The following is a 14,374-nucleotide window of genomic DNA, read 5'->3' as shown; positions in this document are numbered from 1 at the left end:
TTTTCCTCCCCTGTAGCCCCCACGACGCCCATGGCCTGCCTTCTCCACTTTTATGGTCCGACCATCCAAATCCTTTCCTGCATCTTTGGCGTCCTTTGTGTTTTCAAACGTGACAAAGCCAAACCCTCTCGACTTTTGCGTCTCCCTGTCTTTTATCAGCAGCACTTCCAAATGTGGTCCATATTTGCCAAAGATAGAGTCCAGAACATCTTCACTTGTGTCAAAGTTCAGTTCACCTACAAAGAGCTTGCAAACATTGCCTCCATCCATGACTTGTGTGTGCTGACACTTAGTTTCAGGGTACTCGACAAGAAGTGCCTGTGCAAAGCGTGACGTCAGTACCTTCTCGCGTCAGTACCTTCTCCTTCTCTTCTGAGCGCTTCCTACCCACAGCACGAGTCGCGGCACAGGATGGAAAGATAACAATAATAATAATAATTCATTTATTTTGTATAGCGCTTTACAAGAAGCCCAAAGGCGCTTTGACAGAGTGCAAAACATAATGCATAACAAAACATGAAAACAACAATTGCAAAAAGACAAGAATCAATAGGGAAATATTTAAAGCAAAAGGAGGGAGAAGGAGAAGTGATAGTCAGGGGTTAAATGCTGTGGGTTGAATGTTGAATGCAGTGCTGAACAGGTGGGTCTTTAGTGATGTTTTGAATGTGGTGAGTGAGGAGGAGTCTCTGATGGTGTGAGGTAGCGAGTTCCAGAGGGTGGGAGTAGCGATGGAGAAGGCCCTGTCCCCCCAGGATTTGAATTTGGTCCGGATGGGGGGTTGGGGGGTCAGAAGGTTGGTACCAGCAGAGCGGAGGTTGCGGGTGGGAGTGTGTCTGGAGAGGTCAGCCAGGTAGGATGGGGCCAGGTTATGGAGGGCTTTGTAGGTCAAGAGGAGGATTTTGTACTGGATTCTCTGGGAGATGGGGAGCCAGTGAAGCTTGTAAAGGACGGGGGTGATGTGGTCACGGGTCCGGGAATGGGTGAGTAGACGGGCAGCGGAGTTCTGAATGTATTGGAGTTTATTGGTGATTGTTGAGGGTGAACCATAGAGGAGGCTATTGCAGTAGTCCAGACGGGAGGTGATGAAGGCGTGGATGAGGGTTTCTGCAGCTGTGGAGGAGAGGGATGGACGGAGACGGGCGATGTGAGAATAGGCTTTTCTAATACTGTGAGAAGATACCCGGAATCTCCTGCTCTAACTGTGCGGTGTTATTTTCCATACTAGGCTTTTCAACAAACATCGGATTATCAGAAACTTGACCACTGGCCAAATCATTCCCGACAACAAAAGAGATTCCCTCTACAGGATGAGTGGCTTGTAAACCTACGGTGACCGGTCCTGACACCAAATCAGACTTCAAATGGATGACATGAAGTGGAGCTTTAACATAGCCATCAACCCCCTGTAAAAGAACACTAACACCAGTTGCTGTCTTCTCTGACAATGGCAAAATGCCCTCAAGCATCAAAGATTGATGTGCTCCTGTGTCCCTCAATACCCTAACAGGTCTCTGGTTCGTTAAGTCTCCATCCAGTGACACAAACTCCTCTGAAATAAAAGGTTTGTAACCCGCTTGAACAAGGTCGTTCTGTGATGCCGTAACTTTGGCATGGGAACCTTCACAAGGCACTGTCCTCCAAGGACGATTTCTCGCATTTGCCAATGCATTCGGAGTTGTACTAGTCTGACTCCGCTCCTGATTTTTCCTTTTCAGGGCGTAACATTGGGACATCAAATGCCCAGGTTTCTTGCAAAAAGCGCAAGTAGGCCCGGAGGAAAAACTCGTGGTCTGCCTCGGGCCCCCCCGGAAGACAAGTCTGTCTTGGAACTGTAGTCTTCTGATCCATAAAATGCGCGGTATCAGATTTGTCCCCATAGTCATCTCTAGGCCGCCTCCATGAATATTTGTTCTCCGCCCTTGATTTACCATAACTCCCCTGGCTAACTCTAGGTGGGAGGTTAGGCTTGTGGAACCCCATCCTGTGTGTCAAGGCATAGTCATCTGCCACGGTTGCTGCCTCATACAACTCTGGTACTTTCTTTTCATCCAGATGTACTTTAATGACCGCGTGGACACACTGTTTGAATTCCTCCACCAAGATCAATTGTCGCAACAGGTTGAAGTCTTCCCAAATCCCCTTCGAGTCACACCACCGATCAAACATGGTTTCCTTCATTCTGGCAAACTCCACATGGGTCTCACTCTCCCTCTTCCTGGCATTACTGAATTTTTGCCGGTAAGCTTCAGGGACCATTTCATAGGCTTTGAGAATGGCTTTCTTCACTTTCTCATAATCTGCACATTGGTCAATCGGTAAAGCCGAATAGATATCTTGAGCTTTTCCCACCAAAACACTTTGCACTAACATAGTCCAGGACCCCACAGGCCATTTTAGCATTTGAGCCACTTTCTCAAAGTGTAAAAAAAAACTTGGCTACCTCCTTTTCATTGAAGGGTGGATCCAGCCTCACATGCCTACCAACATCCCAAGTGTTCTGACTAGTTGTCGAACTAGCCGGCATGGATACTACTTCTCTCCGTTCTCCCATTAATTCCAGCTCCCTGAGTTTAAGTTCCTTCTGACACTCCATGCCACGTTACTTTAACTCCCTTTCGGCTCTCCTTTCCTCTGCTCTTACCTCTGCTCTTCTTTCTTCTTCAGCTCTCCTTTCCTCTGCTCGTCTCTCCTCGAGTTCTCGTTCCTGTCCTGCTCTTTTCTTTTCTGCTTTCCTTTCCTCTGCTTTTAACCTTTCCTGGATCTGCAGTTGCATCTCCATTTTCCGGAGCTCCACATTTTTTTTTTCCCTCTGGTAACCAATCCAAGGCTACCTCTTTCCATGTTCCTTGTCCCACCAGAGATTCTACCACCAATGTCTGCATCTCTGCTTTCTTCATATTAACTCGGACCTCCAAGTTAAAATGTTTGGCCAATATTAAGAGTTCCGATCTTTTTAACGCTTGGAACTGTGCCTCATTAGGGGACGCCGCAAACTTTTCTGCGTCAAACACCATGGTGACTATCAGTGAACACCTGTTAACCTTCACACAAAATATTTCAATTTTTTTTTTTAAAAATTTTGGAATGTTAGAAAAATTCCAAATTTGGGAATTTTGGGAATGTTAAGGTATTCTATCCCGGAAGAGTGCTGGGCAATTTAATCCCGGACGAGCCCCCAATTTCTGTTACGTGCTCCTCCCCAAACCCTGGTCACGGTGTACCTCCGAGCCCCGAGAGGAGTCACGGCAGAAAGATGTGTTATTCTGTATGTCAAAGATCAATGGTGAAACCACACCAATTGTTACCAACAAACAAGTATTGTATCAAGATCACACAAGAATAACAGTACAACAATAGTAATCAATTGTACAACCAATATATATTTCCTATGATGGTACCATCAGGTTCGTACAATATAACTCACTGTGCTCCAAGTGAGTGAAAAGAAGAACATTCCCCAATGTCTCTATTCCGGCATCAAGCCAAAGTCGATCAGCTCCAGCGATCGTCAGAACGATGTCTAATCGAGATCAGAATACCGTTCGGATGACAGTCACAGTCACGCGGCCAAAGCTGCACAAAGGTGCCCTCAAGGCGACTGGGAAATCACATCCTCGGGTATGGATGTTCCACGGCTCCCAACCGGCGAACCGCAGATTTCCCACTCAAAAGCCACGTTACACACACACACACACCAGATTCACGTCTGAATGCGGTGACAATAGTTAAGGTGAAGTGAAAAACCTTGAGCGAAGCGCAAAGCCTGCTCTCAAATGTTGTGTTTGTGTGCTTCCTCCCCTTCTCTCCCCATCTTGTCGACCGCTCCCCTTTTTATATACTTTGTTTGCTTGTTTGTTTGATTTGTTTCTTTGATAAATGTTAGCTCTTTCACGAGCCTCGACTCTGTATACAAAAAAAAAAAAAAAAAAAAAAGCTGTACTCCTTCGACTTCCAAATAGAATAGAGTTGAGCGATTGCATTGCAAGCTTTGCGGATTCTTACTTGATGTCTTTCTTGGCTCCATTGTCTTTACCGATTAGACTGCCTCGGTATGTAAACTCATCTACAGTCTCCCGGGCTTCTCCATTTACAGTAATGGATGCAGGAGGTACGGTGTTGCTGTTCATCACCTTTGTCTTGGTGGTATGGACATTAAGATCTGTCCTTCTTCTGGATAGCTAGCCTGTCAGATTGTCCATGCAAATGTGTGTCCCTTGATGACAAAACAGCAAAATCGTCAGCAAAGTCTCGATCTTCAGGTTGGGTGGAAAGGGTCCACTGGATGCCTCGAGGTCTATATGATGTGGTATTCCTCATGATCCAGTCGATTGTAATCAGAAAGTGGATAGGAGATATAATACAACCTTGGTGAACTCCAGACTCTACCGGGAACCACTGTGATAAAGAGGTGTTCAGGATGACAATGTATGCAAAGTGGTTATAGAATTTGCTTGTTGGAGTGATCATCTTCTGTGTAATTCCATAAGATCTTAGTATTTTCCACAGGCCTGCTATATAAACATGATCAAATTCATTCTTGAAGTCAATGAAATTGATATTAAGGAGGTGCATTTCATTCTAAGCATTCATATTATTATAATATAAATATATTGTTGCGAATATGGAATTTGGCCTCCATATCCGCTTGTAAATATTCCCCTATTTCTCCAATACTCCCCAACTTTCCCCAATCCCCCATTCCCTAGTCCCATTGTCTGTAAACAACAATCAGTAGAGCCGACCTTCCCCTTATTCCCCCATTAAATGTCGTGCCCAGGTCCACCGCACCACACGTAGACAACTTTCGGACATCTTGCTAGTTATTCTTAGTCTATGTCAGTTAAGGCCTCGTTTCCATTAATTATGACTCTTCGTTGCACCAGAATGTGATTATATGGCACCAGTAGTGAGTTTAGGACCTTTCCCATACCTCCTCCCATCTTCTTCCCCGTCTACAACAACAGAGGGGCACGGCGCTGCGCGGGGGGGAGTGTGCGTCCTCCCACCGGCTCGGTTAGCCGCCATCGACAATGCGCTCCAGACAACGCGCTCCAGACCATGCGCTCCACGGGGGTTACCACAAAGGGGCTCCTTGTCAGCTCCTCGTCAAGGGCGGAGCCGGTAACCCCCCCGCACGCACCCAATGAGAAGCAACGTGCCGATTCCACGAGGCGGAGCTAACGAGCCGAGGGCGTGTCACTCCCCGCCGGATATACGCGGCCCCGCGCCGGATGCGACGTCAGATGCGCCCCCAGCTTGAGACGACAAGACGCCACCTCGAGCGCTGTGAAACCTCCTGCATCTACTGGACCGTACAGTACCCTGTCCTTGAGCCAAGGTGCACCTGGAGCCACCGATACCTGCCTTTCCTAGCCATCAATCCCCGTGTGAGTCAGCTTTGTCCCGTTTATCTGTCGTCTGTTGGGAATAATATAAGATTGTGTCTAAGTGCTTGTCTTTCTATGTTGTACCTCTCGTCCCTGTAATCTGACCTTCCGTAACGAATATAATCTCCTCCGGAGGTCTTGAGAACCGTATCCCTGGTGTCGTCATTTTAATCCCAGCCGTGTGTCTGTTCCTTCATTGACCTAGCATCGCGCGACTAGTCAACGTTCGGGTATAATATCGAGTATAATCTTGTGCAGACGTGGTCATCCCAAAACCGCTCGGTGAATAACATCCAAGCCACGTCTGTAACAATTGGTGTCGAGGAGTGGAATTCGAACCCGGGACTAAATTTATTAGGCCCAAATTTGTAACAAGTAGAATCGATTCGGAGCGCGTTTCCCGCGCGAAATTATAACGGCGAAATTTGAATTTGTTTTACGAAAATAAAAATAAAAACCGAATTTTGAAAGTCGCGCTATGGCGGGTCAAGACAGCTGGGGTCCGGTAAAGGAGAGTGAGGTAGGGTCGATCCAGGACCAAATTGAGGGACAAGAGGAGAGCGAAGCAGTGAGGGCGGCAGGTTCGCAAAATAGCGCCGTCACGCACGAAGTAGCGGGCGCGCAAAATGGCGCGCTCGCTCACGTGGTTGAAGGGTCCCAAAATAGCGGCGCCGCGGAGGGCGAGCCTGCGGTGGCGGCTGGGGACGCTGGGCAAACCGGGTTTGACCTCAGATTATTCTTGACCCAACTGAATGCAAAAATGGATAGGATGGAGGGCCAAATGGGGGTAATGAGGGACGAAGCAAGGGGTACCGGTGAGGGATTAGACAAGAAATTAGAGGGGTTAGACAATGGGATAGAAGGGGTGAAACATGGGTTAATGGGGGTAGAAAACAGAATGGCCGCTCAAGAGAATCAAATGGAAGGGATGCAAAAAGGGTTAGAGGGGTTAGAAAACACCATGGAAGGCAAATTGAGGGACATGAGGAACCAAGCGGAAAGGGAAGTTAACCAAATGGGGCAGCAGATAGAGGGGGTCAGAATGGGGGTAGAAACCAAACTGGATGCTCACAGGGAGGAAATGGAGCAGATGAGGGTGGCATCTGGGCAGGAGATGCAAGTGATGGGAGAGGAGATCAGAAGAGGAGTGAGTGAGGAGGTCGGAGGAGTGCGCGAGGAGGTGAGGCACTGTAAGGAGCGCATGGAGAAAGAGGTGAGAAAGGGGACTGTAAAATTGCAAGGTGGTATAGAGGAGTTGACGCTGGGAGTAGAACAACTGACAGTGGGACAAAAGGAGTTGGGGGACCAGGTAAAGAAGAACACAGCGGTAATAGAGGGTTTAAAATCGACACAGAAGGAGATGAAAAAGGACGTAGGGGTAATTAAAAAAGAGTGTCAGACGGTACATGAGGACCTGACGAGGAAGATGGACAAGGTGGTAGAGGTGATGGAGGTTAAAGAGCGGGAGGTGCGGGAGCACATAGAAAAAAATAAAGTGGAGTTAGAGGAAGAACTTAAAGGGGCGCACGAAGAGATGAAGGAGATGAAGCAAAAATTAGAGGAAGTGGAAGAAGGGATGAGCGAAATTAGGAAGCGACGGAGAGGGGATAAGAAAGAAATAAAAGAGGAGATAAAAGAATTGGTCCAAAGTCTGTGTTTGGATCGTGATGATGTGCTCATTAACCGGATGAGGGATTCGCAGGTGATGGAGGAGAAGCGAAGAGGAAGAGGACCTGGTGTAAGTGGTGACCAATATGGTCGTGCGTATGATGCGCCAGGGGATTTAAGAAGCTTGGGGGTCGAGATAGACCCGGGTGTTCGTGAGAGGCCACTGGTGAAGTGTGCGACAGGTCTGGTGTGCGAAAAAGGAGGTGTGCGAGAAAGTCCGACTCTGGGGTGTGTGAGGAAAAAGTGCACGCCAAGGAGTGAGGGTGCTGGCGAGAGTGAGTCGGTCGTAGCGCGTGTGCGAGGGAGCACATGGAAGCGTGCTGTGGTGAGTGTTACAGAGGGTGTGACGGGAGAGTGTGCGCGAGGAAGGTGTGTGACGGACAGGTGCATGGGGAAAGAGTGCGCTGTCAAAGGCAAGGAAGAATGCACACCTGTGGTGAGTGTTACAGAGGGTGTGACGGGAGAGTGTGCGCAAGAGTGTGCGCGAGAAAGGTGTGTGACGGACAGGTGCATGAGGAAAGAGTGCGCTGTCAGAAGTAAGGAAGAGTGTCCACCTGTGGTGAGTGTTACAGAGGGTGTGACGGGAGAGTGTGCGCGAGGAAGGTGTGTGACGGACAGGTGCATGGGGAAAGAGTGCGCTGTCAAAGGCAAGGAAGAATGCACACCTGTGGTGAGTGTTACAGAGGGTGTGACGGGAGAGTGTGCGCAAGAGTGTGCGCGAGAAAGGTGTGTGACGGACAGGTGCATGAGGAAAGAGTGCGCTGTCAGAAGTAAGGAAGAGTGTCCACCTGTGGTGAGTGTTACAGAGGGTGTAACGGGAGAGTGTGCGCGAGAAAGGTGTGTGACGGACAGGTGCACGAGGAAAGAGTGCGCTGTCAAGAGTAAGGGTGAGAGTAGTGAGAGTGACATGGAGCGTGAGTTAGTTGTGACAGGTGAGAGAGGATGTACACCTGGGATGGAAGGATGCACACCTGGAATGGTAGAGCGTGAGTGGGAATGCACGCTGGAGTTGGTGGTGAGGCACGTGGTTGGGTGTGCGAATGAGGGCACACCTGTGATTGTCACAGAGGAGGTGACCGAGGAGGGGGTGCGAAGCGGTGTATTGGTGAGGTGTGCGAGCAACGAATGTGTGCCAAAGTGTTCGGTGGTCAGGTGTGTGACCAAGGCTGTGAGTGGAATGGGTGTACCTGGGTGTGTAAGGAAAGGTACGAGGAGCATGGGCACGGCTGGATGTGTGAGCAAGGAACGGGCTGCGGGGTGTAAGCGTCCAGGGGAAGCATCGACGTTAGACGGGGTAGAGTGTAGAACGACTTATAGCCGAATCGGGCCCTCGGTGCGTGCTGGGCCTCGCTTTGAACGGCCGCGTCCGTGCTCCACCAGGCGGAGCGGGCGGCAGGATAGGAAGGGTCGTTATGGCGACCACGTTTTGTTGAGACGTGCCGGCAGGTCGAGATCGGGACATTGGATGGCTCCACGCCGAGGTGGTGCGTGGGATCTCGGCCCGGGTAAGCCCCCGTCCCTGCCCCGAATGCCGGACGCATCCAGCCGCTGGCACAAAACAACCAGCATCCATTGCTTGGCTTTACGAAGCCGGGCTTTGGACAGGGATTGGCGCACCGAGAGGTATTAGTGAGTCGACTGGGTGATGAGGTTAGTGTTTTGGACCCAAAATTAGAGAAAAACAAAATTTGATGATTGGCAAAGGATTGGCAGTGGTGATTGGCAGATGATGGGCAGTGATTGGCAAATTTTTGATTTGTTGAAATTTGATGTGCAAAATTGGTAGTGAGAGACCCCCGATGTGGTGGGATGGCATCCCTGCCACCCTGCCCAAGTGGGGCAAAGGAGCAATAGCTTATGGGGTGTATGGCAGTGAAAACTAGCCCGGGTGGGTTAGGTTATATTGTAGGGATCTAGCGAAGATGACAGTAGGTGACGTTAAGGTTAGTTAGTGACTGATACCTGTAGTGGGGACGCAGGTAGTTTAGTATGGATTATAATGACGAGGGAGCGCAATAGTTTAAAGGGACGACTGGGAAGCGCAAGTTTCAGAAGGGAGTAGTTAGCTGAGATGATGCCGTGTGTGTGAAGATTGAACAGGTGAGAATTGAACAGGTGTGATTGCACAGGTGTGCAACTGGACAGGTGTGTGGAGCAGTGGATGAGTAGTGAGTGTTGTGGATCAGCGCGAATGCGCTTGGGGAGAGAAGGGTGCAGGTGGCACCAGGTGTGAGAGCACAGGTGTGCAAGTACAGGTGTGTGGAGAGAGTTGGAGTAAGTGGTACGGAGTGGTGTGCATGGTGCGAAGGTGTGAATGGGGGAAGAGTGGACCCCCATCACGGATACCCGGGGCGGGTAGTGTAAGTGTTAGGTAGAGGGTACAGGTAAATTGTGGTTGGATATTGGCATTTGTGGTGCGGTTGCAGAATGGTGTTGTGGATGGGTGCATTAGTGTTGTGGAAATGGCTGGGCGTGTAGCCTGTTAGTGTGTGTAGTTGGTTGGGCACTCCACCACTGTGAGGATGTCGGCCAGGTGAGGCCGCAGGTGGGCTCTGGGAGCCGGTAGTTGTGAGTGGGTGCCTGAGGATCCCGGGTGTGGATCGGGTAGCCCAGTGCCAGAGAGGGCACCGAGTGGGGAGAGAGCCAGAGGGCCTTCCCCAGGTAGTTAGGTTAGGGTGAGGAGCAGGTAAGCTCGGAGGCAACTGCAGTGGTGGAGGTGTGCAGGTGGGTAGACCCACTGGGAGAGGTACACGCCACAGCCCAGAAATTGTGCGAGGGCACCGGGAGATGAATCGGGGGAGTGAGACCCCAAATTGAAGAGCACCACAGTCTGGCCAATGGGAATTGGTTTTTAGAACCCATAGTGTAAGAGGGCCAATGGTTTGGCCGGAGAAAGACCCCGGGTAGTGTAAAGTTGTTAAAGTCACTTAGGAAATAGTTAGGATTGATGAACCTGTCGCACCATACGCAGCCACTTACCTGTGGTGATGATGATGACTCCACACCTGTGTTTTCTTTGTTTTGTTGCAGGAAATGAAATTGCTGTGTGGATTGTGAGACGCATCACGACGTGGATGAGACATTGGGGTGATTCCATCTCTCCCTCCTTAGGAGGGACTGATGATGAATTGGTGATGGCAAATTATGATGTTGAGTTGGAGATGGCAAATTTTGATGAAAGTTGAAAATGGCAAATTTGATTGGTTAGGAGGGAGAGAAGACGAATTTGGTTTATGGGAGGAACGGGGAAGACAGTAGGGATGTTTGTTGATTTGTAAAGTAGATGTTTATGGGTAGTGTTGTGTTGTGTGGATACAGTAAGGGGTAAGGGAGGGGCCATGTAGGTTACCTGGTGGGGGGGGCGTACGATAGGAACGTACCTGTCTCACCTGGTTCCCATGTGCCCCCAGTGTGCATCACCTTACATTGCGTGCACTTTTGCGCCCTTACCACCTTACTCACTTGTCTGCTTCTTTTGTCTCCCACCTCCGAGGATCTGGCTTTGGGGTAGAGAGAGAGGAGAGAGAGGTGCTGGCTGCGCAGTTGTGGGCCTGCACTTTCGCTGTTTGCTGCCGGGATCGATACACCATATGGACCGCAATGTTTGTGGCCACCCACAATGGACCGCAGTTCGTTTGCGGCCAAGCACCACCCGGGGATGGACCTATGGGTCAACGTGGCACCTATGCCATACAGGTGAACCACTTTTAGTTAACACCAAGTGCACCACAAGAAGAGCAAGAGACACCTGCAGGGTTAGGGGTTGTCGAATTTATTTTTATTCCAATGAACAATGGTGACTGCACCGATTGGTGGTGGGGTGGTGCTTTTGATGCTCGGGAAGGGTGCTCTGCACGTTATTAAAGGCCGTCGGCCACAGAGCACTCGTGGGTTGGTGTATCGATGTTGGCAAGCGCACTCTCTCTATGCATAACATCTGCATGTGTTCCTCCAAAAACAGGTCCTGGATCGTAGTGTAAATATCAGCGTAGTCTTGTAAATAATGCTCCCTACCGGCTGTATGTGTAGTTTGAGAATTCTTTCCGGATTCGGTTATCCTGTGGGTGTGTTTCTGTGAGGAGAAGGGTGCAACGTCGCAGGGGGACATATTTACTCATTTGTGAATATCTGTAAAACTGTCGCACTCAGGGTAGAGTTAATAGTAGAGGGAACTACATTGCGTGCCACACTAAAGTAGGTAAAAATTTATCGGGTCGGGACGCCCCGAGGGTAGAGAAGGGTGCAATGTTGCGAATATGGAATTTGGCCTCCATATCCGCTTGTAAATATTCCCCTATTTCTCCAATACTCCCCAACTTTCCCCAATCCCCCATTCCCTAGTCCCATTGTCTGTAAACAACAATCAGTAGAGCCGACCTTCCCCTTATTCCCCCATTAAATGTCGTGCCCAGGTCCACCGCACCACACGTAGACAACTTTCGGACATCTTGCTAGTTATTCTTAGTCTATGTCAGTTAAGGCCTCGTTTCCATTAATTATGACTCTTCGTTGCACCAGAATGTGATTATATGGCACCAGTAGTGAGTTTAGGACCTTTCCCATACCTCCTCCCATCTTCTTCCCCGTCTACAACAACAGAGGGGCACGGCGCTGCGCGGGGGGGAGTGTGCGTCCTCCCACCGGCTCGGTTAGCCGCCATCGACAATGCGCTCCAGACAACGCGCTCCAGACCATGCGCTCCACGGGGTTACCACAAAGGGGCTCCTTGTCAGCTCCTCGTCAAGGGCGGAGCCGGTAACCCCCCCGCACGCACCCAATGAGAAGCAACGTGCCGATTCCACGAGGCGGAGCTAACGAGCCGAGGGCGTGTCACTCCCCGCCGGATATACGCGGCCCCGCGCCGGATGTGACGTCAGATGCGCCCCCAGCTTGAGACGACAAGACGCCACCTCGAGCGCTGTGAAACCTCCTGCATCTACTGGACCGTACAGTACCCTGTCCTTGAGCCAAGGTGCACCTGGAGCCACCGATACCTGCCTTTCCTAGCCATCAATCCCCGTGTGAGTCAGCTTTGTCCCGTTTATCTGTCGTCTGTTGGGAATAATATAAGATTGTGTCTAAGTGCTTGTCTTTCTATGTTGTACCTCTCGTCCCTGTAATCTGACCTTCCGTAACGAATATAATCTCCTCCGGAGGTCTTGAGAACCGTATCCCTGGTGTCGTCATTTTAATCCCAGCCGTGTGTCTGTTCCTTCATTGACCTAGCATCGCGCGACTAGTCAACGTTCGGGTATAATATCGAGTATAATCTTGTGCAGACGTGGTCATCCCAAAACCGCTCGGTGAATAACATCCAAGCCACGTCTGTAACAATATTATATTGCAATCAAACTTCAATAAGTTTGAGTGAAATCCATACTTACCAATGTTGTAGTGATGAAGCTTCTTCATTATGCGTGCTTCATGCAACATCTGTAAAAAATAAAAATAAAAGCAGAAAACAGAAAGAGAAAATTATACAAATTCCTTCAATAAGCTGGAATCAGGTTAGGTCACCCCATTACCAAAACCACAAGATTGTAACTCTCACACAGAGATGCACGGCCTCAGGAGCCAAGAGACAAAGATGTATAACGGACAAAGATTCTACTAGGACAGTTCAGAGGTAAGTTAAACTGTGTTGTTAGTTCAACAGTTAAAAACACCAATATCTCAATATAAACACAAACTTACAATGTCTCCATCTCCCACAGATTTTGTCAACTTCAAAGCAACCTGAAAGAGGCGACAAGAGATCGTATTACAACATCTCAGTTACAATTTGGGAAAATGAGTAAAATATATGATATTGGTGTGTGGTGATGTACAATTATTATATCTGTTTATACTAAAGTCAACGTCGGAGATAAATGACAGAAAGGAACAATTTCACATAGACGGACGATAAAAAGGGGAATAGGTAAACGATTACATCAATACACCACAAGTGAATCTAGTCGAGTGTTAAGAATTGGAAGGACAAAACATTGAGGTACAAGCGATGAGGGAGTGGGAGGGGGTGAGGAGCAGTGATGGGCATCAAAGTGTGAATTGAGGGGAAAAAAGAAAAGAAAAATCAATGGTAGGAATGAAGAAGCCCCCTCAACTTTGCATCCAGTGATTTTCCACATTATTTTTGGTGATATTTGACACTCAACCATCATCTGTCACAGATTACACATTATTTGTTCATTGCAATCACATCTATGATGTAATTTTTTGCAGGAGTGATGTGGGGCCTGCAAGTCAAAACAAAAAGCATCGTTCATCTCATCAGAAATAGAGAAGATACGATACATTCAGATGCAGAATTTCCCGATCCCTTTGCTCTCGTCCTTCTTCCATGTGTCTCCCCGTCGTGTCCCTCTACACTGCCTGCTGTCTGTATTTTCCACCGTGTACAGTTCTGTGTTCTATCTCGCTCTCCCACAAACTGTTCCATCTCCCAGAAAGTGAAATGAAGACATAGCAGGTACATCACACAGCTTGTACCTTTTTTGCAGAGTTGACATTCTTTGCTTTGTAAACGAATCCAGTACTTCCTTCTCCAATTTTGGAGATAACCTCCCACTCATCGAACTGAAAACAAAGGCACAAACAGAGCTTCACAACATTGCTTCTGAAATAAAATAGAATTAAGAAAGAGCAATCAGAGATTGCAGACCCTCGCCAGGACGTGTTTTTGGTGGTTTTTAAGGCTTTGTGTTAAAACAAATATGGCGGCCGAACCACGTGACCGATGACGTCGTTTTGTTTTCTCCACTAATTTACCCCTTGATTGAGCTCATAAAATTTCATTTTGATCGGATTAAGTTTAGTACTTATCGAATTATGACATCATAATGGAGGCACCTATGACATCATCATTAACATATGTTATTCCCCATGAAGAGTTCTTTACAATAAGCCATGTCTCAATTTTTATTATGCAGTGCTTTTGGAGATATGGAGATGCAAAGTTTTTCGGTTTTTCCAGGATGGCGCCCGTACCATGTGACCTATGATGTCGTAATTATCTTTTAAAAACTCTGCAAAAGGAGTGAAATTTTCCTGTCAAATGTCGATGGTGAAAATTTCCTGCCAATCGGACCAACGCTTGCAGAGAAAATCATATTTATTCTGTGAAGACAAACAGACAGACAGACTGAGACAGACAAATGAAAAATCACTCATGCAGCAACACTTGGCAAAACAAAACAAAGCAGAATGGCACTCAGTAGTGCATCCTTTTGACCTCAAAAATAATTAGTGGTTGAATTCAGTGACCTGATATGCAAATCTTCTTCAAATTTTAAGTTAATCGGATGAAAATTGAC

At 48.3% G+C, this 14,374-nt stretch overlaps 1 protein-coding gene across 3 annotated transcripts in view; it reads right to left on the bottom strand.

Annotated features, from left to right (window-relative positions):
• Window positions 1-426: 426 nt before the first annotated feature.
• The window catches only part of LOC144888928 (uncharacterized), a 49,786-nt gene continuing 35,838 nt past the window's right edge, over window positions 427-14,374 (bottom strand). For all 3 annotated transcript variants that reach the window (XM_078768699.1, XM_078768700.1, XM_078768701.1), the window contains exons 9-12: window positions 13,551-13,637; window positions 12,753-12,794; window positions 12,443-12,491; window positions 427-1,113 (exon numbers count right to left, since the gene is read on the bottom strand). In XM_078768699.1, the coding sequence (XP_078624825.1) occupies window positions 596-1,113; window positions 12,443-12,491; window positions 12,753-12,794; window positions 13,551-13,637 (696 nt within the window). In that variant the 3' untranslated portion in view covers window positions 427-595. The remainder of the gene's footprint in view (window positions 1,114-12,442; window positions 12,492-12,752; window positions 12,795-13,550; window positions 13,638-14,374) is intronic.

Source organism: Myxine glutinosa, unplaced genomic scaffold (genome assembly GCF_964187855.1).
Source record: "Myxine glutinosa unplaced genomic scaffold, kmMyxGlut1.1 SCAFFOLD_154, whole genome shotgun sequence".
NCBI classification, from domain to species: domain Eukaryota; kingdom Metazoa; phylum Chordata; class Myxini; order Myxiniformes; family Myxinidae; genus Myxine; species Myxine glutinosa.
This window is presented reverse-complemented; position numbering and strand designations above follow the sequence as displayed.